Genomic DNA, 25,608 nt, shown 5'->3' with positions numbered 1-25,608 from the left:
GGGGGGCAGGGAAGGCGGTTGGCGGGGGTGGGGAGGGCACGGGAGTGGGGGAAGGGCGGGGGGTGCCAAGGAGGGTAGGAAAGGGGCCAGGAAGGGGTCTGGGGAGGGGTGGGGGGGGCAGGGGTAGGGCCGGGGAGGGTGGGTTGTGGGAGAGGATGAGCGGGAGGCGGGAAGGGGCTGGGCAAGGTGGGTGCTAGTAATGGGGGAGGGCTGGGGAGGGCCTGGGGACCTGAGTGCAGTGGACAAGGAAGAAGCCTTGGAGATGGGCAGGCGGCAGCACTGCTAGGAAGAACAAGGGAGAGAGGAGACCAGGTGCCAAGGGACCAGACGGTGACTGAGACCGGCAAATATCACCCAACCCGTGCCCGGCACCATTTTCCATGTTAACAGACACATGTAGCATCTCTGTGTGAAATGCTCTCGAAGGTCTGCGAAGGCCACAGCACACTAAAGCACTGATGTGATGAAGCGTGTGTGTGTGTCCATGTGAGTATTTAGCACAACAGGACTTGGGCAGGAGGTGAGTCCGTTAAATAACCGTCTTTATTTAGAAACGCAGACCCCACACGTTTCAGGAATCCTGAGCCCCAGTCTGGCTTTGTCACCCCCTGACTCTGTGAGGTTGAGTCAGCTGACTTGTCAGGACCCCTTTGTAAAATGTATGAGGTTTTAATCCAAGTAGAGTTAGAAGTTTAAAAGTTCGCCCATTTGTAAAATTATGGGGTTAGACTACATTGTTTTAAGCAGGCCTCCAATTCTTAAAAACAACTACAGCAATAAAACTAGGGTGAGTCTATGATTTCAGGCAAATTCTAATTGGCTGATTATACTTTTTTCTTTTGTATCTAAAATTAAATTAACAGATACCTTCATGTATACACTTGATCTCTGTTAATAAGATGGTGGACTAAGTCTGTTAGAATAGGAAAAATACATAAAGAGTGAAATAATATGATCTCTTCACAATGGCCAAATTGTGCTGAGGTGGTGATGAGGAGCCGCTCTATGTCCTGAGGCATCTTCTAAGAAAACTCTCTGGCTGGTGCTTTCTGAGTTCATCCTCCTCGGACCTCACTGCTCTCACATTTTTGTATTTCTTCATCCTCTGCCTGGTTCGCCTGTCCTGGAGCGTGGGGTCTGATCGGGTTCTTGGACTCCACGCACTCCACAAGCCCATACGCCACCATGGTCAGGCTCAGGACCCCCAGCAGAATGTAGAGCTTGACGTGCACGCACAAAAATGTGCTGTACCCGAAGGCAATGACGAAGCCCAGGGCCTCCCACAGGCGGTAATTGGCAAAGGCAGCTTCCTTGCTCTTCTCAAACAGAACGCCGTAGAGAGCTGCGGAGGAGAGAGCGGCGTGAGAGCTCTGCCACGGGCCCCACAGTGACCCTGTTCATGAAAAGAGCACAGCTTTCCCACTGCCCCATTTTCTCAACTAAATCAAGACATTTTTCTTTTTTCACAACAGAATGATTTTACATGCCAGATGACAGCATGAACCCCGAAAACCTGAGGCAGGTCTCAGTTAACTTAGAATGTTTATTTTGCGCAGGTTGAGGACCAGTGCCCGTGACACAGCCTCAGGAGGTCCTGACGAGATGTGCCCAAGGTGGTCAGAACACACTGTAGATTTATACACTCTAGGGAGACATGAGACATCAATCAACATACGTAAGATGAACATTGGTTTGGTTAAGACGAGCATTGGTTTTGTCCAGAAAGTCAAGACAACTCCAAGCAAAGGTAGGAAGACTGGAAGCAGGGAGGGGGTTTCCGGGTCACGGGTAGATAAGAGACAAATGGTGGCATTCTTTTGAGTTTCTGATTAGCCTCTTCAAAGGAAACAATCAGATCTGCATTTCTCTCAGTGAGCAGAGGGGTGACTTTGAATAGAACGGGAGGCAGGTTGGTGCTAAGCAGTTCCCAGCTAGACTTTTCCCTTTAGCTTAGGGATTTTGGAGCCCCAGGATTTTCCTGCTTGTGATTTAAACACAGGGCCCCTTTTGGGGCTCCACCCAGGCTGCTGGCCACAGAGACCCAGGAAAACCCTCCACAGCCTGAGGCGAAGTAGGCAGGCAGGGGGGAGGGGGGCAGGGACAGGAGCAGGGACAGAGGCAGCCTGAGCCCCGGTGAGGCAGGGTGTGCGGCGACCTTAACTGCAGGCAGCAGGGCCTGAAACCAGGGGCAGAAGCATGTGGTTCCCCAGGAGGATTCCAGACTGCCAGCCATGGGGTCCTTGAGGCAGGGAGGATGGCGTTTAATTTTGTAAACTCCATGGACCTGGTTCAGCGCGAGACACACACTGAGTGTGGAAAGAACCGTCTTGCCGAAGATTCGCTCTGCCCACCCCTCCCTTAGTGCTGGAGACAATGCCGTGTGCGGGGAGGCCCAGCACTAAATGTGTTAATGAGTTTTATACAAAACAACTCACATCATGAATGTTCCCTCTACTGCTGAAGACCAACGCAGATGCACTTACAGCAGGGGAGTGCCCTGCTAGAGCCCTAAGATTCACACTGTCAACAGCTCATGGATGTTTGGGAAACAAGAAGCTCTTTGGAACCCTCAGGACAAGGCACCCTTCTTGTCCCACAGTCTGAACATTGTCCACCTTAATAAAAGTAATGACCAAAGAGAACTGAATAACCAAATTTTGATTTAGTTGGCTTCTGAGACTATTCTAAACCCCTCTTGTCTGTTTTTTGAGGGTGACTGTTAGCATGGGAGCCAAAACCAAGGTTCTAGGGAAGAAAATCCAAGTTGAGACACCATGGCTATAAGTGGTAGATCATGCCATGTTCTGTGGCTAAAAGTTCCTGGCTACACCCTGGGCAGGTCGGAAAACCAGAGCCAATGGACCCAGATTATAAATATTCTAGTAATACAGGCAACTCTAATTTTAAGCTAACTTTTTGGGAATATGGGTTGCTGTCATTCAAGAATTTCAAGATGAAATTTATATTGTGCTGCCGTGATTAGAAATCATTGTCCTCCAAGAAAGGGACTCACTCCACTCCCCCAGCCCCCCCACCATCTCCCTTAGTCAAGTTCTGGTTGGTCCAAGGCCAATTCAGCTTCTTCATAAGTAGCCATGTTCTCCTCGGCCCTCTGAGTTTTTCCATAAACATAAACTTTCCGGGCCCTCAATGCCTCACATGTCACACGAAGAACTTGACACTCTCTGACTCTGGTTCCAAAATCTGGACCTAGTGAGATCTACAACAAAGAGAGAAAGAGCTAGACTGTCTTCTAGCTCACATACTTGTGTTCAAAATCACCTAGATGTGTTTGGGAGACAGTAGGGTCCCCAGCATGGAGGACTTGGGGACCCAGAAGGTGGCTGGAAAGTGGGCTGTCCCCTGGCCACAAAACAGAATGGAGGAGGCCAAAGAAGACAGGTGTGGCCCCAGACAGAGGTGACACCCTCACTCCTGCCTGTCTGCTAACCCAGCTCTACCCACAGAAGCAGGGTCCACACCCACAGAGGGAGACGCCTAGGACCCAGATGAAGCCGCTGGAACTGCCTTTAAGAAACACGGAGGAAGAATCAGGGGAAACCGTTTGTCCCACTCGGGAAAGGGGAAGCCACACGTGTGGATGACATCAGCCCAGTCTAGGGGAGGAGAGGCCAATGCCAGTGATAATTAAACTCAGGCTTTTCAGGGAATTACTCAAGATTTGGTTCGTATTTTAATCCAAACATAAAGAAAGCAATGCATTTATTGTTTTGAATTGCATGAAACTACCCACAGCTAAGGACATAGTGGGGAAAGACATTTTTTAAAAACGAAAGTAGACTGAAAATGGTATTTCAACAATTCTGAAATGACTGTACACATGTAAAAGATTGAACACATAAGGAAGCAGTCATACCTAGTGGGAACCAGGCTTCTGGCTGCCGGAGAATGGAGTGACAGCTACGCAGTGGGGGCTAGAATAAGCCCCGTGTCTTACCACCTTAATAAAGAAATAATATGGTGTTGGATGGTGACCCAAAGCGTAGAGTAAATATACGAGCCCATGCTGATGCAGATCAATGATTGAGTAATAAATACATCGGGGAGAAGGGACAGGCATTTTTTATGGAAGAATTACAGAGTACACATAGACATTCCTCAGGGTGGAGATTAGCTGCTCTCTTCTTGGCTGCTCGCTCCCTGGGCACTCGCTCCCGCAGAACCGCGTGTGGAAAGGGAAGGCAGTGGGTTTGCAGTGGAGAGATGTGGCCGGCACCACGGAGCCCACGGGATCAAGGTTAACATCGCTGGTGAGGAGGCCTGTCCCTGTCCTGTATCACCCATATGACGGGACAAGAAAGTGCCTCACCAGGGAGCTGTCCTCCGCAAACCCACAGCCCCAGCCTAATCATGAGAAAACAGCAAACAAACCAAAATTAAGGAACAGCCTACAGACTACGGTGCTCTTCAAAAGGGTCCAGGTCATGAAAAACAAGGAAAATGAAAAGCTGTCACAGAGCAGCCAGAAGATACGATGACTGAGTCCAACAGGGAATCCAGGACAGGATCCTGGCACAGAAAAAAGAACCCTCATGGGAAGCCTGGAGGAACCCAAATAAAGGCTGTCCCCCCACTAACTGTCACATGGCAACGTTACTTCCCAGCTGTACGAATGTGCCATGGCTCTGTGAGATGCTCAGCATTTGGGGAAGCTGGCACAGGGCCTACGGGGTAAATGCATTGGATCTATAGGTTGGTACCTTTCAAGGGGACTCTCTGTACTACATTTGCAACTTTTCTGTAAATCTAAAACTGTTTCAAAATAAAAGCTGTATTTAGAAAGACAAAGCATTGCTCTCAGCCTGGCCTGTCTGCCTCCTCTTCCCAGGTGGCCCAGTGTTAAAGAGACCAGGATGTGGATGAGAAGTCCAGCAATCTTGTTTAGTCAGAGAAGACAGGTTAAGTGAATAGGGCACTGAAGAAGTGAGATTTTCTGAGTTTATCACCCTGAAAACAGCCAACAGAGCAAAAGAGTATTTTTAGACTAGACATTCTGTATCTTCACGGCAGCGCATTGGCGGGGAAGGGTTGCCATGGCAACTGCACCCATCTTTCATTAGCTGTCCAAGGGAATAAGCAGAGAGGAGTGCCTGGCACAGATCTCCCCTTGCAGAGGCCAGGGGATGGCTGGAGCCCAGTGGGACAGTGAGCCAGGGATCCTCAATTCTGGCCCAGGAAGGAGGGGCTCAAATGGTGAGCCCGACCTGCTTCCGACCTGCTTCTAAGTGGGAGACTGTAAGGACCAGTCTTTAAATTGAGCAGTGATGACTGAAAGGTGAGGACAAAGTGCATTGGGTTTTATTCAGTGTCGTTAATTAAGAACATACGTGGTCCACATATGTTCTTAAAGGAAAGCACACATTTGGGGAGAATAGGATTAGAAATCTAACTTGCTACTTAGAAAAACAAAAATGAAGAGAGCTGTTCTTGAGATGTAGCCAAAGCTACATAAAATTTCCAGTTTTTTCAAAAAATAGAGAACAGAGACCTTGTGTGTGTGCTGTGCTGCATGGAGAGCCAGCCCGCCAGGAGTGCAGGAACGCGGCACTAAAATGCCACTCACGCATGACGATTGCAAGTACAAAGTCCACAGGAGCTTCTCAAGTATATGAAAATATTTTCCACAACATTTTTTTTGTGAGACAGAGTCTTGCTCTGTCGCCCAGGCTGCAGTGCAATGACGTGATCTCAGCTCACTGCAACCTCTGCCTCCCAGGTTCATGTGATCCTCCAGCTTCAGCCTCCCTCGTAGCTGAGACTACAGGCATGTGCCATCACGCCTGGCTAATTTTTGTATTTTTAGTAGAGATGAGGTTTTACCATGTTGGCCAGGCTGGTCTTGAACTCCTGAGCTTAAGTGATCTGCCTGGTTCATCCTCCCAAAGTGGTGGGATTACAGGGGTGAGCCACCGCACCCGGCCAGTTTGGTTTATTTTTGAAAAAAATTACTTTTTCCTGTACAGAAAGACAGAAATAGTTTCAATTTAAATTAGCATCCCTTATTAAAGGGAGTCTTTATTCCAGTCATTCACCGGACTTGGACATTCATACTCTTTGTTTGACCTTAGGTAACTTTGTTTGCACAATTCAACAAGGCTTTCCCTGAGAGTATCATGTGTCCATATAAGGAAAAGGAGAGCTAAGTCCACTATTCACATAGCTCAGGAAGAACAAAAACCAAATATGAATGATCACATTCATTGGGAGCATTTAGGGAATTATCGTATGGAATATTGTGGGGATATTTGTCCCAGTGTTCTCCTTTTCATTTAATGTGTAAATACATTTTAAAATTCATGTAAGTTCAGATAAGTCACTCTGCACTTCTGGTAATGGGATGTGCATTTGGGGAGCTCAGTGAAACACTGGCTCTGCCACACATCCAGGGGACAGTTTAAACAAATGCTGTTTGATGCTTATTGGTAACGTAGCTAAGAGTCCTGCAGCAACGTGACATGCCACTAGCTTATAATTCTGCACTGCCAAGAACACCAAAGTGAGTTGCTGTTTGTCTCCCCTCCATCAAATCAGTATTTGTTCTGTTAAGCAATGCCCCGGCCTGGCCTCGGGTCCAGTCTACCCCTTCCAGCCTCCAGGCCTTGATCCCAACAAGCCAGAGTGTGGCGCTGGGCGAAGTACACACGCATTTTGGTGAAGAGCTTCACTAGGTCCACCTGCATTACTGGGGCAGCAGAAAGGACTGTGAAACACGGCTCCTTAAATCCAACAGTGTGGGTTTGTTCAAAGATGATTTTCAGCTGTCCTGTGGATAAGCAACCCACCAGGAAGACAAGAAAGGACGTGGCTGGAGTGTTCTGTCCGCGATCTGAGGTCACATGTGCTCTTTATCCTCAGTGCAGGGACAGCAGCCAGGTCTGTCATCTCAGAAACATTGGCCTGTAGTTCGTTTGTGGGTTTGCTTTTTCCATTTTCTAAGCCCCGAGTGTTTGCCAGATAAAGGCAGAATGGTGAAGTCTCTCCTGAAGGGAAGAGGGTCTCATGTGAGCCATGCTCACCTCCGAGGACCCTTCATCTCACCTCATCAGCATCTCTTAGACACGCAGTCTTGCCTCTTTGGGCCTCTGACACCCCTCGGGGCCTTAGATGGGGTTTTTGGGAAATTCAGGGTTCCTACCCTAAGTCCTCATCTGTGTCATTTTCAACACCACCCAGTACGCACACCCGCCGGCAAGCGGCCACACACACTGCCCCAGCTTCCTTCTCTTCCTAGTGACCTTCCTCCAAAACGCTCTCACGCATCTCCTTGTGGAAAACATGGCCAGCCAGCACAAAGCACCTCGGAGCTCAGCAGAGCCTGGCACGAGTGCAGTGGTGCGATCTTGGCTAACTCTGACCTCTGTCTCCGGAGTTCAAGTGATTCTCCTGCCTCAGCCTCCCAAGTAGCTGGGATTACAGGTGCAACGGCCATGTCCCCTTCCAGCTCTCCTGCCCTCAGGCCTCTCTGGTGCAGCTGCCTGAGCCCGGGGCCCCTTCCTCCCTGGCTCCTGCTTGGCTCCTTGGCTCCCGCTCATCTCCCATCCGTGTCCTCACTGCCCTGCCTGACCTCCTGGCCAGGCCACTGTATTCTGTGAGGACTTTGGCATTTGGCTCCTGCCATCATCATGGGATGTCACCTTCCATCCAACAACCGGCCCTCCCAGCTCCCCACAGGGCCGCACCTTGGACCTTGTCACCTGCCTTTTGGAATTGATTGTTGTGACACGGGGCCGACTCCACGTAGCTCCCAGTCACCCCTGGGTGTCAGCGCTTTCTGCTGCTTCCAGTGACCCTAGGTGCATCTGACCCTCCCCCACATGCCGGCCCCACACTCGGGGACCCGACTTGCCACTCCACCCCACCCCTCTGCACTCCCCCCAGGCCGCCTTCTCGGGGGCCCCAAGCCCCAGCAAGGCCTTGGAGCATCCCTGCCGCCTCCTGCCCTGGTTCCTCCTGCACCCCACTCCACCTGGACAGTGGTCAGCCCAGACGTGATGCAGATGTGGCCTCTAGGAGGAAGCCCACCCTGGCCTCCCCTGCTCCCCCACATCCACAGGGCCCCCACCTGCTGCTCCCAGAAAACCCACCACTGCCCAGGAGCCCCAGAGCCCTGTCCACAGACACTGACCCTAGTGACCTGTGACGTGTGTGGCTTGTGGCTCACACTGCCACCTCCCATCGTCCCGTGGGCTCCTTGGAAGGCCCTGCATGTTTACACCCCAGGCCCAGGTACACGGGAGTGTGCCTCTGCTCACAAGCACGTCTGAATGAAGGTTTTCAGTCATGAAGAGACTGCTGTCCTAGGGGTAGAGAGTCTTGCACCCCAGCTTGAACGGGCGACTTGATTTAAGCAAAACCACATCATCCTGAGGGAATGGTGCCCAGAAGGAACCTTGGGTGGTTTTCCAGTTTTGCATCATGAATCTGAATAAATGCTCAGAGAAAATACGTCAGACTCAGAGAGGACATCAAAGCCCTCTTGGCCCTCCCGTCTCTCCCAACTCATCTCTCTTGGCTCTGGCCCATTGGCATCTAATGAGCCCCACAGTTGCCTTGGCCAGGGACCGCCCCCTGCTGCCACAGAGGAAGGGGCCTGGGCTGGGGACTCACCATTGTTTTGTGTCTGCCAGACGGCATCTGCCACGCCCCACAGGCCAGAGAATACGAAGAACACTGCCAGATGGTCAGCACGAGGTCTCCACAGCAGTAGGGCAATCATGCAGGACACGTGGGTCACCGCACCTGGGGGTGCAGAGGGGAAACCGCCAGGCGATGAGGGCCATCATCATGGCCTGGAGGGGCCTGGAGGTGGGTCAGTGCTGGAGCAACCATCTCAACCGTCCTCTGGAACTGTCCTCTGGAACCGTCTCAACCATCTCAACCATCTCAACCGTCCTCTGGAACCATCTCAACCATCCTCTGGAATTGTCCTCTGGAACCATCTCAACCATCTCAACCATCCTCTGGAACCGTCTCAACCATCTCAACCGTCTCAACCGTCCTCTGGAACCATCTCAACCATCTCAACCATCTCAACCATCCTCTGGAACCGTCTCAACCATCTCAACTGTCTCAACCGTCCTCTGGAATTGTCCTCTGGAACCGTCTCAACCATCTCAACCGTCCTCTGGAACCATCTCAACCATCCTCTGGAACTGTCCTCTGGAACTGTCTCAACCATCTCAACCGTCTCAACCATCCTCTGGAACTGTCTCAATGTTTGCTTCATGCTCAATGTTCCCTTAATGCTCTGGAAGTCGTCTTTTTAGTTGGAACCTTGACATTTAATTTGTGAGCTGATGTGTATGCGTGCTGCTAGCTCTAAATCAATGCTCTGCACCATACACCTGCTGCGTGACCCGCAGCCTCAGCCTGGAGGGCCTTGGGTGTGGTCTGGCATCATGTTGGGAAGGAAGGTCACCCTGTCTGGGCCTGAGGTTGCCCCTAAGCTAAGAGGGTTTAAAGTCAGAAAGAGAAGGGCCTTCTCATTAGGTATAAATTGAAGCATCCCAGCACCTTTCCGAGTAGCCAGGGGGTAGGACAAAGTGTGCCCATGGTTTCATCTGAGCCTTCCAAGTAGGGGCATGGGGACAAAAGGGAGGAGGCCACAGACCCCCCAGGCAGGTAGCATCTGTGGGCCCCACCTTGTGACTCGTCCCAGCAGGTCACAGATTTGGGACCCCAATTTCCACAGGCTGTGGCATCTCTAGGATGCAGTAATGAGGCTGCCCACTGACGCTCAAGACGCCACAGAGGAAGAGCAGGGTCTCTGTCAGCGGAAAGGCAGGTCCACACCGCATGCCCCAGGGCTGTGCCACCTTGGGCAAGTCCCTCCACTTCTGCACTCCATGATCTCCTATTTGTAAGGGGACACTGTCTGCTTCACAGGGCGCTGTGAAGATGGATAGGAAACCCCAGGCAGAGCCTCCAGGCTCCATGGCCCTGGCGGATGCTCACCGTGTGCCCTTCCTCTGGCTGCGCCCCCACACCCAGCCCTGCCTGGGGCATTGACATGCCAGGTGCTGTTTTTCATAGTGCCCGCATTCCTCATTGTTCACGTGATCTCTGACTCATCTCTTCCCTTACTTCCCAAGAAAAATGGAAGGTGCTGTGTGTTTAGGGAGGAGTCTGTGGCCTTAGAAGTCTTGTCCTTATCCACTGTGTGAATGTGGAACAGAGCTGCCCCGACCCCAGCGTGACTTTCCGTGAACCCCATGGCCTCACCACTGGCTTTGTGTCCCTCATTTGCACCTGCAGAGACCCTGCCCTGCCCCACCCTGGCCTGGTCACCACACCGAGTGCCCACTCGGAGCAGGCACTTGCTATGTGGCCTCATGCCGAGCACAGTGCCTGCCCAGAGCCAGCTTGGGGAGAGATCTGATTCCTGCTTGTTGAGGGGGTGAAGAAAGGACTGAAAGAATGAATGCATCTTACAGGGCGTTACTGATTTCAAAGCAGTTTCAGGGGCACTTTTCCAGCCTGTCCTGACTGTGAGCTGTGCGCTTTTGCTACTTCTAATCGTTATGACAGCTGGGATGGGACCCACGCTGATACCTACCCAGCACGTACAGCACAGCCCTGCCCGTGTACTGCGAGACCTTTCCATACAACACGGAGCACAGCGCGTCAGTGGCCGAGAAGCAGATCATCACGTAGCCGACGAACTGGATGCCCAGGGTGCAGGTGACATAGGACTGGGGAGAGGGGTGCAGAGCCACGTCATGGACGCTCCCAGGCCTCCCGTGCTCAAGCTAAAGCTGCAGTTGGGTGCTTAGAACATCTGCTCTGAGATGGCCAGCAGGCCAGTGTTGCCTACACCTTCCTCTAGGCTCTGTGGCTCCCATGCAGGAGAAAAGCTGGTGTTTGTAAGAAAATCCTGTTTGGGGAGAACTAAAAGGAGGCAGTTTGGACAACTGTAGACAAAATTCTTTCTCATATATTTCTCACTATTTGCTGTGAAATGGGCACTATTTTATATGGAAGCCAATACACCCTGCCCTTGCTGGGGCCAATCATTGCCTGTTGGGTCTAAAGAGAGTTAAAAAAAAAAAAAAAAGAGAGAGAAAGAGAAAATGAAAAGATTGCCCTGACACCTCTTCCGGGGCCTCAGAGCAGCCCAGCAGCTGGCTGCACATGTGTCTCATGCCCACCACACCACACTCCCATCACGGGCGACCTCAAGGGCGGGCACGCAGAACAGGGACTGAGACGAGAAGACCAGCCACAGCCACATCAGGGGGGACAAGGACAAGTCCAGTGGAGGAGCAGGAGGGGCTGTCCCCAAAACGCCAAGTAGACCTTTCTGTTATCCTGTTTCTACTCTTTTAAGCTCCTAAGATTCTCCATCAAGGCGGTCCTAAAAGTAGCAATGCCAGATAAAGTTGAGGACACCCACTATGGCCTGGGCATACTCCTGGAGAGACATTTGTGATTTATCTGAAATTCAAATTCTACCTGCGGAGGTGCTTTTTATCTTGCTAAGTTGGCAGCCTTGCCTGGGAGGGATCTGGGGTGGGGACGGAGCAGGGAAGGTTCCTCCGGAAGGAGAGCCTCTGCCAGACACAGGCCCTTGCTGGTCCAGCTCTGGCCCCAGCTCTCAACAGCCTCCAGGAGTGGCTTCTTTCTTTATGCACCCTGAGGTGGGGCACCGCCTCTCTCACCTTGAGGGGAGAAGGTGGCAGGAGTGGATGGAGCAGAAGCTTCGAGAGCCACATCGATTTTTAGATTGTGAAGCATGATTTGAAAACTAGAGGTGCCAGGCACAGTGGCTCATGCCTGTAATCCCAGCACTTTGGGAGGCCGAGGCAGGCAGATGACCTGAGGTTGGGAGTTTGAGACCAGCCTGACCAACATGGAGAAACCCTGTCTCTACTAAAAATACAAAATTACCCGGGCGTGGTGGCACACGCCTGTAATCCCAGCTACTTGGGAGGCTGAGGCAGGAGAATAGCTTGAACCTGGGAGGCAGAGGTTGCGGTGAGCTGAGATGGCGCCATTGCACTCCAGCCTGGGCAACAAGAGTGTTACTCCATCTCAAAAAAAGAAAAAAAGAAAGAAAAAAAAAAAAACTAGAGGGATAAGAAATTTTGGTGGTATTCATGGACTTAATGCTTTTCCTATATGTAAATTCTAAAGTAAGAGTGCAGGGTGAGGTCCAGGCAGGGGTAACACCAATGAGTGTCTGCGGGGTGAGTCAGCGGCAGCTGCCTATCCACTTGTTCCGGCTCCTTCCCCAGGAAGACACGGATCAAGCAAGACGTTCTCCCTTGAGACAAGAAGTGGAAGCTCCTGTGAGTTGGAAGTTACTTGGAGGTCGAGACCTTGAATCATAAACTCAGCTATGGTAGCACTGGGAGCGTAGGACCCTGCTCCCTCCAGCCCCAGCCCTGGGCAGGTGGCCTGAGACACTCTGCGGTCCTGCAGGTACAGACACAGGCAAGGCAGTGATGCCACGCATGGCCTGAGCCACCGGCCCTCACTTTTGTTCATACCCTTGTGTATTCGCTGGAGAGGAATCCTTGCTGCAATCCACTGTACAGCGGCAGCAGAATTAAGAGGCACAGACGTTTATCTCTATATAGCTTGAAAGTCGACAGTAAAGTGGACCAGAAAGGTACTGATTTCTTCTCTCCTTCACTTTCCCGCTGAACATCTCGTATGGGTTGGAGGAACGCAGCTATCATCAGGACAGCCAGGACACCGCTCCCTGAAAGGACATAGCAAAGGCTTCAGCTTTCATGGGGGCCCAGAGGCAGGGTGCCTGGCAAGGATTTGTTTCAGTCACTCATCCTCCTCTCGAGAGGGAGGGCTAATTCAGATCCAGATTTCAGGTGACATTAGACACGGCATGCTTAAGGATCTCAGGTGTCTAGTTGCACTTGATCGTGCTGATTCTCTGATTACCTCAAGACTTACCGGCTTTCGCATGAAACCTGCCACAATAGGTCAGTATTGTCCTCACCGGCATAAAATACAAAAAATTCCGGAGCGACCCCAGAAGTTCTGAGTGTCCTTAACCATTGGACTCTGCTTCTCATTCTAATCCCCAAAGCAATTTCTAACAGGAGACAGCTTTTTATTGATTTTTTTTTTTAGGATAATGATTCCCACAAGGTACCATTTGCTTCACTTTTGTTTATTTCAAATAAACAATTTTGTGTAAAAGTCCTCCAATAAGAACTGGTTAAAGATATTAAGGGGTATCTGAACTACAACAGAATGTTGTGCATTTGAAGAAAATAAGAAGCTCTTTATACACGGATGGGAAAATCCCCCACCATAAATGGTAAAAAGAGAAAAAACAAGCAAGATGCAGACCTCTGTGTAGAGTGCGCTACCAATTGAATTTAGTAAGAAAGGACATAAAGATGTGCTTGTTTATATGTGCATTAAATATGTCTAGGAAATAAAGCAGGCATGGACTTTCTATGGGTGCAGAATGGGGTCTGAGGACGGCAGTGAGAGGGAGACTCCCCACCGCATGCCCTTTCACAGTGCAGTGCTTGCCCACCCAAAGGGGTTCATTCCAAGGCCCCAGCGGATGCCTGAAGCCACGGGTGGTGTCAGACTCTACATGTACCACGGATTTTCACTCTGACAACAGAGGTGGCTACTGAGAGACTATGGCCCGGGGAGCATCTATGGTGCGGACACGCTGGACAGAGGGAAGGGTCACAGCCTGGGCGGGGTGGGCAGGACGGCAAGAGATTCCATCACAGTACCCAGAACAACTGCAACTTAAACCTTATGAATTATTTATTTCTGGAATTTTCCACATAAGGTTCTCAGACCGCAGCTGGCCTCAGGTCACTGAAGCCACACAAAATGAAATGGGGACAAGGGGGACTCCTGGATTTGCATTTTGAACGATATAAATGGGTTATCTATACAAAAAATATTTTAACTATTCATTTCATCCATGAGGAAGCATCCTGTACTTTCTCATAATTCCAAAATATGACTAAATCTCCATCTGCCCACCACTTTATTATTTGATCCACCTTAATTTCTGTCGATGGAGAACTGATGTTTATGTAGGCGTTTCTCACTTTACTAGAAGCCCTTTCATCCCCTAATGATTGTAAGTGCCGTCTGTGATACCGTTGCGTCTCCACTGTTTCCCTCCCACCTGGCAGTGGTAATGATACACAGTGTTTGGGGCACCACAGATGACTCAAGAGTGGTGGCGATCCTTCCCTTCTCTCTGGGCCAGAATCTTTCAGAACGGTTCATTTCTACCTCCGAGAACTTAGACCCCTGCTCCTCTAAAGACGACGGGAGTTATCCTATCTTACTGTGCCTGACCAACCTTATCTAGTGCTTTCTCTCTCAGCGTCAGGGTCCTCGTGTGACCCATGCAGTGGGCTTGCTGCAGCACTGTGCCCCGGCAGCTGAGCGTTCCTGAAACTGGGAGGTTTGCAAAGCCAGCTCTCTTCCAAGCTGTGTGCAGTAACAGCAGAATCCTAGCACCTGTCTCAGAAAGCACCATTGTTAATGTGGTTCCACCTAGAAATGCAGATTTATTTCTAGGCTTTACTTTCCGTTATCTGGCTACTTTCCATCTTGGCTAAACATATTCCCCTTCCTATTTCATAACTCAAGATTCTCATGAAGTTTGTGAAATTTCGTATGAAAGCAGGACTCCTGCTGCCACAGGTGTTTCTTGGTCACCCTTGATTTTCCTCTGCGTTGTCCTGGCCACCATGCGGTCTGGCAGGTTGTCACGCCTGCACAGGAGGCCATAGGGTATTTACAATGATCAGGGCCCCCTTCCAAGCCGATCCCCTGAGCTGACTGTGTGTAGACCACGTGGAAAAGGCACATTTTTCCTCCACTCACTGAAGGCAGCGCCTTCTTCACAATCTCGTCTTGTGGGCCAGGACTTCAGTGTCAAGCAGCCCAATAGGACACAACCTACAATCTCCCCGAAAGCCTTGTGGGAAGGGGAGAGGCAGGTTATGAACACAGAAGCCACACCCCTTTGTTCAGAATTATGTGTGTCCGGGTGTCATGTGACTCAGAGCCTTCTGTGGGGCATGAATTGGGGGATGCTGCACAGCTGTGTCCTAAATTCTAAAGAGAATGGCTCTTTGCAAGAAACTTGACAATGAATGCAATGCTCAGAAACCCAGGAAAGTTACCCAGGGAGAGGGTGTTCTTGTTCTTTTAGGTCCATTTTTCTCTCTTCCTATGTTTTTCTTTATGGAGACATGGTCTTGCTTTATAGAAAAGGACACACACAGGATCCTGCAGGACTGTTACAATCACAATAGTAAGACCACTTCTTCATTTACATGTGTGTGATCTCTGCTCTACGTAACTTCTAGACTTGGACTCCCTTAGGCTGCGGGATTCCGTGAACCGAGACGGGGCTGTGGCCAGAGAGCACACTGGGGGTAACCCTGCAGGGGAGGTTCCACAGACAACAGCCACCTGCGGAGGACAGCTGGCAATGAAGGGCCTGGAAGCCACAGAGAAGCCTGTGCTTTTCCTCTAGAGCAGGGGCGAGCAAACTATGGTCTGCGGGCCAAAGCCTGCCCACTGCCTGCTTTTGAAAATAAAGTTTTATTGGCATGCATGCAGGCTCATTTGCTTACATGTTGTCTATGGCTTTTTCCCATTACAAAGACAATGTTGAGCAATTGCAACAAGGACCATATGATCCTCAGAAAGATACTTACATGTAGGAATATTTGCTGTCAGCCCTTCACAGAGGAAGGCTGCAGCCCCCACTCCAAAATTCTGTTCTTTTATAGATAGGAGAAGTCTTTGTTGGTGGCTGCCTGACTGGAATTGGTGGAGCTGGAAGGAGACCTGAGGGTCTTGACTCAGCTTAATGTCCCCGAGTCCCCCAGCCTCCTAGTTATGTAGAGGAGGTGGTGAGGGGAAGTGTGGGGGAAGCACAGGCCTGGCTGGTCCCTGGGACCATGTTGATGGGAACGTTGGGGCCTGCTGGGAAAACATGACCACAATTCCAAGTCAGCAGAGACTTGCAGACCAGAGCAAACCGTGGCTCCTCCTGACTCCCTGTCCACACCTTCCACTCACTTCTGAAACCCTCAGTCTGGGCCTTGCACACGAGCACCCTCCCCAGGTTGCTCTCCTGATGGGCATCAACAGCCTCTCACTGGCTAAGAGCCTCGTCCAGCCTCCCCCCTGAGCCTCCTAGGGGCCCTGCCACACTCAACACTCTCAAACCCCCTCCCCAGCTGATTCTACAACCCTGGTGTCCTCCAAGACCCTGGTTTGGTTTTCTGTCTCCTTCCAAGGCTCCAGTTGTCTGCCACGCCCTCAGTGTTGCTGAACCAGGGGTCCGGCTGTACTCCCTTCTCTGTAACAATTCCCTCTGCTTCTTCTCCCTAAGAGCCTCATCCCTGACATGATTCCAGTCACCACGTCAGAAGATGCCTCCACGTCCACACTTGCATTGGCCTCTGGCCTGAACCCTGCACGGCGTCAGACTGCCCACTGGACACTACGCAAGAGTCCCACTGCGTCCTCAAGCCAGGTGTTCCCGGCCTGAGCTCATCTTCCTGTCAACCCCAGGGCTGTCTTCTCTTCCCCACACCATGTCCAACCCACACGGACCCTGCTGGCCTCTCTCTCAGCCCCTCCATCTCTGCCTCCCCGTCCTTGCTCCCTCCTCTGGACTCAGCACTCCGTCCTCAGTGGGTCTCTGCCCACTGTCCCTCTGCACCTCTAAGTCACGCTGGCATGGGGTCTGTCAAGGAGGCAAGTCTGCACTTGTCCAGACCCTTTGGCACAACATCAAGGGCCACAGCTAGTCTTGTGCCCCATTTCTGCCCCTCCACCTTGCCCCCAGCCCTGCGGGCTCTTCCTGGACATCTCGTCTCCAGGAACCTCAGCATCACTTCCCTGCCTGGCCAAATCTTGCTCATTGTCCAGACTCGGCTTAGGGACCACCCGCCCTTGGAGGCTTTCCTGAAACTCCGTGCTTCAGGGAGATGCAGCTGCAAGTCAGCTGGGAACTGTGCTCAGAACACTGTCGGACTGGTCTCGGTTAGTTGGGTGTGTGTCTGCCTCCTTCACTAGGCTCTCAGCTTACTAAAGGCGAACTTCTAGTCATCTGAATGTCTGGACCAAGAAGGCCTAGCATGGCCTAGCACGTGCGCAGTACGCTTTGTCGACTTCCACCGATAGCTTTACAAGTGCTCACTCAGAGCCTCTGATGTGGAAGTGGCCTGAGGGGACCTGAGGTTGGTGCCGCACATCATCTCAGCATGAGGAAAAGCTCTGCGGTGCCCACGAACCCTCCTCACCTCTGACCCCGGCAGAGTGCGGGACTTGGTACCCCCAGAGCTCACAGGTGCCAGGCCTTTGATCTTTAAGAAGGACCCATTCCAAGGCCCTTATGAATCCCCAAATCCAAGAATGACAAAGAATATATATATATACATATAGAAATGTATACGTGTATATGTATATGTACATGCATATATAAATGTGTGTGTGTGTATATATATATTTTTTTGAGATGGAGTCTCGCTCTGTTGCCCAGGCTGGAGTGCTGAGCACTTGCAGTGTGGCTGGGAGACTTAGGAACTGAAACTTTAATCAGTTAAGATGTAAACAACCACAGTGCTTAATGGCTGCTGTGTTGGGCTCTGGAGATGTATAACAATCTCATCACCCCAGGATCCTCTGTTAGACAGCACGGGTGTACTGCATTTGATTCATAAGAACACCGCCTGCATATAATCCAGACCAATACATTTTGCAAGGATATTTCAGAAGAAGAGAGATTACTTTTACATTGGGAGAGACAGTCTTTGTCAGCCCAGGAAGGAGGCTTGGCTCTGCTTTGCTAGGGACCCTGCCCCGGGCCGATGGAGCTCGTACCAGTGTAGATGCCCAGGAGGGTGTAGACCAGCTGCTGGGAGGGCCTCTGGGTGCTGTTGGTGGTTGTGGTGGCCATCAGGCAGTCACTGGCCCCACAGGACGTGAGCTGCTCTTCTGGAAGGGTCTCTATGAAGTCAGAGCAGACAGGAGATATGAGATGATGGCAAATGTGACAAGATGTAGGTTCTTGAGAAATCAAAGTGACAGTGGAAAGGACACTGGACACCTGGGGGGAGGCATCACTACAGGTCACGTGGAAAGACCCAGTGTCTCAAAATAGATTTAGATCGAGTCTAGGCACATGTCCCTATCGATTTAAGACACTTTGGGAGGTGGAAAATCCTATTCGTGTTCTGCAAAGATTCAGGGAAGAATGAGCTTGGAAAAGTGCTGGTTACTTGTTATACTGCTTTTCTGACATAATTAAAATTTTTCAAGTTTTCAAAATTAGTCAAAAAGAAAAAAGTGCATGAGATTGGGTGCCAGGAATGCTGGATTCTCTTTCAGATTCATCTGTTACCAACTCCATGACTTCGGGCAGGTGATTTCATAACTTTTCTGTTTTTGAAAACTAACGTTAGTTCTGTGATCTCTTAGAAAAATACAATTTGAATTAGCAATGACTCTCAGTCAGAAGTCCTGTCAGAATCTCTGGGGAAAGGAGAAAGATGTGGTGGGAGAAAGAATATTCAGTGTTTTTATTATTTTAATAACACAAATTATATAACAGACAGCTTCACAAAATCTTCTAGGTGGGTGAGATGTGCAGCTGATAAGAGAAGGTACAAGAAGGTGGAGAAGCACACGACGCCCTCCAAATCCCTCCAGCCCCAGATTCTGTGTCCTGTGCTGACTTGGAGAACTAACTCACCTGCAGAAAGGTCTTCGAAAGAAATGCCTGTTCCTCCACTTCACTGGCCGTGATATGCAGACTGAGCTGTAACCCCAGTTTCTGTTTCATTGTTGCTGACACCAACAGCAATAATGAGTAAAAATTGCTATGCATCAACTTCACGGCTTCCCTTCTTCAAATGCACTTAGCAGGCATGACATCGCATGAGAAAAAGGGAGAGGGGTTTTGGCTACAGAGTTTACCAAGGGTGGGATTTTTATGGGATAGCAAGATGGAGAACCTTGATGAAGTGATAGAAATAGTTGTGATACTAGTCAGGAGGGCTGGATTGGTTTTTACCCCGTTGGGAAAGGTTTCCTGTAAGCATGAAAGAGATGTATGTCCTCTGCCCTGTGCTTAAAGCCTCAACATGGGCACTAAGGTCATGGGCACAAATGAGATATGCACTTTATATTTATACAGGGCAAGGTCGGGTAGAGACAGAGGAGCCAGGGCATCAGCCCATCCAATGTCCACGTCTGTCATGGGATGAGGGGCCTGTCATAAAACATTTGAAAATCTGGTCATTGTATCAAGTCACAGGGAAAAGAAATCAGGCAACCCCATCCTTAGTCTAAAAAGGACAGTTGTGCAGTTGAGACTCCATGAACCCAAATTCTACTGGCGTGGCCCTCAGTTTCCCATGGCGCCCTCTCCCAAGGGCTCCCCTGCCCCTGCGGAGGCACCTGTGGAAGACACAGATCTTCAGTCCCACCCGACTGTCCAGAAGACAGCAGGTAACAGGCAACTCTGAAGCACAGGCAGGTTGAGAATCTCACCTGTGGGGCCTGACTCACCTGCTCAAGTTACAGAATCAAGGCAGGTGTGCAACTGAAATCAGGTACCCTCTCCCCCATCACTGAAACCCCTGCTCCACTTGGAGACAATTGCTTGCCCCTTTTCCTTTTACCTTGGCTGGGAGTCTGGCCAAATACCAGTGATGAGATCAAGTTGCCCCACACACCGGATGACTGGAATATGAGGAAGAAGATGCCGAAATACTGGTTCACCATGTCTTTGCCACGCTTTCCCACCTTCTCTGCGTGTGTGTTTCCCGTGATCGTGAGGTATGTGCACTGTGCAGACCACAGCGGGGCGGCCCCGAGTCCCAGCAGTATGGAGGTGGGGATCAAAGTGTACCTGTGGGTAAAATGCAGATCCATAGCCTGTAACAGGAGACGCAAGCCCATCGCACCCATGTCCCTGCAGTTCTTTAGTCAATCTGGGAGAAGGAACCACCGCCTGGCCCATTGCAAGCGTGGTGATGAGTGTTGCTGGTTGGATGGATGGATTCACCATTACACTCAGAAAAATGAGCAAAATCAGTGCATTTCCTAGCTTGGACTGATTTGCAAAAGTGAAATTGAAGCCAGTGAGGCTCCTTGTATCGGATGTGATTGCAAACAACAAGGTGAGGAGCACGAGGGAGGCGAAGAGCACGAGGGAGGCGAAGAGCACGAGGGAGGCGAAGAGCACGAGGGAGGCGAAGAGCACGAGGGAGGCGAGGAGCACGAGGGAGGCGAGGAGCACGAGGGAGGCGAGGAGCAGGAGGGAGGCGAGGAGCACGAGGGAGGCGAGGAGCACGAGGGAGGCGAGGAGCACGAGGCAGGCGAGGAGCACGAGGGAGGCGAGGAGTACGAGGGAGGCGAGGAGCACGAGGAAGGCCGAGGGACAGCCCTGGTTAAAAAGACCTAGTGACCGGCTCGGGCCTCGGCGGCGGCATGCCATGTAAGACTCTGCAGCTACCGGGAAGAAGGACGTGCAGCCATCATCAGCAGCATGTCCTGGCACAACCAGGGTCCCTGGAAGAGATGCTCCATGGCTGTGTTCCCGGGGCCTGGGGTGCAGGCCAAAGCCCTCAGAGCTCGGTCTCTGTGGTCCATCTCACCAGGGAGCAGGGTGGCCTCCCATCCCTGTGACCTGCCCTTGCCATACCCACCTCCTAATGGTGGGCGAGGTGCAGCTTTCGGTCCATTGGTGACGTCTGCCTAGGTGCCCACGAGACTCACCATCTGCATTGCAGTTAGAGTCCCCTGTGTTACTGGAACCCTCGCCCAGCCAGGGGAGCTGAGGACCAGGACAGATCCCAGGGAGAGGCCAGCATCGGGGATCGGGAGGAGGAGACAGAAGCAGTGGGGGGCACAGAGGAGCCTTGGTGGGAAAACAGGAAGGAAGCCCAGCACCGTCTGTCACCAAAGCAAGGCGGGGGTGCAGGGGCAGGAGAGCTCATTTTAAAATGCCTGCAGTGAACAGTAACCAGGTGCAAATGCAACTCATGGGCAGAGTGAACGTCCCTAGCGTGGGGAACGGCTGGGGTGGGGTGGGCAGGGGGTGGGGGCTGCGTACCAGCTGGCGAAGAAGTTGCCCACGGAGAAGGCCACGTAGCCACACATGGAGAGGATGATGGTCCCCTTGCAGCCCAGCCTCTCAATGAGGAGCGGTGGGAGGAACATGGAGGACAGGAGCATGCCTCCATAGAGGGTGCTGAGCGCTGTCACACCCAGGCCCTCCTCGCTGTACAGGCTGCTCTGTGGGAACAAAGCCAGCCCTGTCAGAGCACAGGATGGACACAGCGGGATGAGGCACCAGCAGGTCCTCAGTGTCCCCCAGGCTGGAGGCCGCCACAGCTCCCAGGAACCGCCAGCCACAGGTTTGCTGCCCTGGGAGCCTCCTCTGAAGCTGGTGGGAGGAAAGTGCAGGTGAATTCGGAATAAAGCAGTTAGTGTGTCTAAACATCAGGGAGTGAAGGCCCGGCACCCCTGTGAGTGCTTGCGCCGGGGCTGGATGGCTGTGAGAGCCGCCCATGCCTCTGTGGACGCCTGCCTGAATCTCAGCTGAGAACGGGACAGTGTGACAGGATGGGGCTGGAGACTCTGCCAGAACTCATCTGTGAGGGGCCTGCATGCTCCCAGGGAATGTAAGGGGTCCTTCAGCCCATGGGGAGGCCCCAAGAATATGAAGCAGGTGAGTGCGCATGAATGATTTCTTCCTTCACCAAATATCCATCGCCCGCCTCTGAGTGCCCATCACTGTCTAAGGTTCGAGAATGGACCAGGGACGTGGCCCTGGGCCCTCGTATCCTGGAAACTGCAGGCCGCCACCACTGGTGGAGACGACCCGGGCAGGCACACGCCGCCACGAGGGTGCTGGGTGCCCCATCCAGACCTCAGCTCCAGGGCAGGGTGGGGAGAAGGAGGTGACCTCCAAGTTGAGAGCTGAATGAGAACTTGGAGGCCTGCAGCCAGAAAGGGTGAAAGGAGGTGGTGGCTACAGGGGAGGTGCCACAAAAGAGCGTCCTTTGTCCTTGGACGAGGGGACCTAGTCCAGACCAGGGTGAGGACTCAGGAGAACTCTCTGGAATGAGGCCCTGTCTTCTCACTGGGGCTGCTGAGCTCTGAGGAGGGAGCCTGGAGATGCATGTGCCTTGTTGGGGCCTGAGAGCGAAGCCAACCCCATAGAAGCCTTGGGGTTCTTGGAGAGAGGTGGGCTCGGCTCCTCGGCATGCTGGGGCAAAGCCAATCCTGAGTCACTTCTATCTGAACACTCTGTGTTGCTCACGCCAGTCCTGAGTAGCAGGGACAGCTGTCCCGGTTAGAGGGTTAAAGCACGTCCGCATGCTCAAGGTCAGCTGCCGACAATAGGCCCGGGTGGGGCCGGGAACCAGGGTGGAGCTGGAGTGGAGGGGACCCTTCCACAGTCCTGGGACCCTGCAGAGAGGGAGGTATGGCTCCCCTGCATCTCCAGTCTTTTGAGAAGGAAGGGCTGACATCATGAGACAGCAGCTCCCACTTCCACCAGCCCAGGAGGAGTGGGAAGTGCTGGCGGGGCATGGGACAATCTACTCCCCAGGCAGCTGCTCACAGCTGTGGAGCTCATCCAGATGCCACCATGAGTGATTCCCCAACGAGGCATCCCCAAACTGGGGCTGAAGAGGCAAAGGGTTGTCTGCCCGCATTTGCCCACAGCCTTGGGTCCTGCCGTCACAGCCTGAGAGGAGGGACCCCTGGCAGCTCCCAGCCCCCTCCAGCCCCCTTCCTCTGGCTTCCAAATCCAGAGGCCAATTTTCAGACAGTGGCTGAGCCACAGCGGATCCACCAGAACTGGTTCCTAGGAATGCTGACCCCAGGGGAGCTGCTGTGCCAGGAGGACAGCAGGGTCTCCTTCTGCAGGCAGGTGAGCTTTCTAAAGAGAAAGGGCTACTGACCAGTCCACATCCTTGAGACTCCCTCTTCCAGAAAGTGCACACCAACCACATTCAACATGCACTCACCTCAACCCAGCAGGCATTTCACTCACACCAGCATTCTGTGACAACAACACAAAGTTCTGGGCAAAGCAGGGACTCCAAAAGTAATGAACCATTGCGGCAAGAAAAGAGACTGTGTTCCCTTCCACTTGACTTTGAGTCACTGTTGGCTGCCATTTTATCCTCTGCAAGCCTGATCAGAAATAGAACCAGATAGGAGTTCAGCAAAAGGAAACATTACTTGAGAATTCAGGACTGAATTCCAGCTTCCTTGGCAACCCAGGAGTCCCAAGTGTTTGCACAACAACAGTGAGAGGAGAAACCTCGGATTCTCAGTTCCCGGGTGTGCTTTTCTGGTTCCGTACTATGCACATAGTAGGTGCCCAATTCTTATTCTTCATTGACGAACCATGTAAGACCACACTAATTTGTCATCAGAAGCTCTGAAATGTTTTATGTGACCACACCTGGCCACAGGGTACAACACTGTAGCAGTGAATAAGCCGGGGGAGTAACAATAGCCCTGCTTCCTGACCAGCCCTTGGAATTCCCTGGAATTCAGACTGGAATCCAGGTAAAGATCAGACTTGAAATGTAACCAGCTTGGGAAAATGTGTCAGGTCTATGTCTAGGTGCACATGATGAATGCTGCAGCCTTTCAGAGAATGCCGTTTGGCTTTTTCATGGGCTCACGGAACTATGGAGGAGAGCATGCCATAAGGAGTTCAAAGTATAGAGAGATCATGTTGTCAAAGTTCACAGCTTAGCTTAGAGTAGGCTTGGAATCTATAAGGTCTAGTGACATTTGATAAATTCACATGGCTGCCCCTAACCACAAAGCCAAGGGCATCCAATCAATCATAGAATTCACAATGACTTTTCCTGTGTCTCCTTTTAACCACCCAAAGGCAAAGAATGTCCCAAGAAATCACAGTCCCAAGACCCCTGCTGTCCTTGTCCAAGAGCAACGCGCGCCTCGCTGTTGTGCAATCCTATTGAGACATGAGTGGGAACTGCTCACTGTAGGACTGCATCTGAGAACCACTGTTTGTTTTAGAGGATTTGGTACAGAGTGAAAAAGAAACACCAGGTGAATTAGATTTTTCAAATTTCCAATTCATTATTGTCTGTGACCACAGGGATTCTTGGAGGCCAAGAAGTTCAGGTAATTTGATGACCGGACACACATACCTGCAGGCTCTGCAGACCTCCATAGGCTGTAAAGAGAAGCAGGAACCCAAAGGAAACCACAAGGACGTTCCTTAGACTTCTGTCCATTGTGCTGGATGAAAAGATCAATCATCAGTGAACACGTAAATTTGTAGCTCCCTAAAAGAAACCGATTGAGGCACAGGAAAAACAATCAGTACCAAGAAGTCCCATTCTCTCTCTCATCTGAGCTAGAGGTGAAATGTTAGAGGTGTGTTAGTCATTAAGCCTGTCACTCGTTAATGAACTTGGTTATCACTGACCCCATGAAGCATACGGGAGCTCTGTTACTCATTTACCTTCTCTGTGATCCACAATGTCCACTTTGTATGGGGCAAAAGATCATTACTCTTACCAGCTTCTAGGTAATTGTGCTTTTTTCCTATTAAATTCTAATAGACATGGTCCAGATGATAAAGTGATACGTTTCACTTTTTATATGTATATAGAATAGAACCTTCCACAGTAAGAGAAACTGTCAGAAGTTGTCAGTGGTGCAGAATGAGGACTTCAGTCTTAAAGAACAAAGCATAAATGTCAACTTCAAGACACATAGTTCAACTTCTGAAAAAGCGCTAACATGATTGTAAGATCCTGGGGCCAAAGTCTTAGTATTGCAAAGACTGTACAGTTTCACAACACTGTACAGCAATTATTAAAAGAAAAAACAACTTGCATGAGTATAGTACTTTACAATATGCAAAGAATTTCGTGCATTATTTCATGTTACCAACAACAGTGCTATGCTAATGATCATTAGAAATCTTAGACCCATTATAAGACAGGAAACAGCTTCAGAAAAGTTAAATGATTTGGTATTTTGGTCTGGGGCAGTGTTGTCCAGTATGGTAGCCACTCGCCACATGTGACTATTGAGTTCTGAAATGTGGTAAGTGCAACTGACAAAATGAGTTCACAACTGCATCTCCTTTTAGCTAATTACAATTAAAATTTAACCACATGTGGCTAGAGACAACTGTATTAGACGGGGTAAGTCTGGAGCTTTAAGCAACTTACCACAAATGTCATAGCTAATAAGCAAGAAAAATTATTTTATTCAATTATAAGTAAAACTTGATGTCTGCAGATTGTTTCCAAAGTTCTGTGAAGTCAGCCATTTCTGTCTAGATTAGATCTACAAGGCAAATCTCGCAGGTAAGTCTAGCATCCTGGCAACACTACTCAGGGAAGCTTGCCAGACCATCAGAAGATCAGGGCCAATGATAAATGGGGTAAAGTTCTTGTCACTTAATGTATTTCAGTGAAAATGAAAGTTTTATGAAAACAATAGCTTTTTATATTGACTAAACATGGACTATCATGCTTACATAGACATAAGAGCCACGCAGCCTAGCAAAGGGATTCTGAGCATGGAAACAGATGA

At 50.9% G+C, this 25,608-nt stretch overlaps 1 protein-coding gene across 2 annotated transcripts; it reads right to left on the bottom strand.

Moving 5' to 3' along the window:
- Nucleotides 1–525: 525 nt before the first annotated feature.
- UNC93A (unc-93 homolog A) lies at nt 526–24,468 on the bottom strand. 2 transcript variants are annotated; one of them, XM_003820214.6, is made up of 8 exons: nt 24,207–24,468; nt 21,116–21,297; nt 19,680–19,909; nt 17,878–18,003; nt 12,510–12,724; nt 10,577–10,712; nt 8,629–8,760; nt 526–1,342 (listed from the first exon to the last, which is right to left on the bottom strand). In XM_003820214.6, exons 1-8 carry the CDS (start codon nt 24,291–24,293, stop codon nt 1,056–1,058), a joined length of 1,395 nt encoding a protein of 464 aa, XP_003820262.1. In that variant the 5' UTR covers nt 24,294–24,468; the 3' UTR covers nt 526–1,055. The 2 variants fall into 2 exon arrangements, with proteins under 2 accessions (XP_003820262.1, XP_054970412.1); XM_055114437.3 differs by lacking the exon at nt 17,878–18,003.
- Nucleotides 24,469–25,608: the final 1,140 nt, after the last annotated feature.

Source organism: Pan paniscus, chromosome 5 (assembly GCF_029289425.2).
Source record: "Pan paniscus chromosome 5, NHGRI_mPanPan1-v2.0_pri, whole genome shotgun sequence".
In the NCBI taxonomy this organism is placed as follows: Eukaryota; Metazoa; Chordata; class Mammalia; order Primates; family Hominidae; genus Pan; species Pan paniscus.
This window is presented reverse-complemented; position numbering and strand designations above follow the sequence as displayed.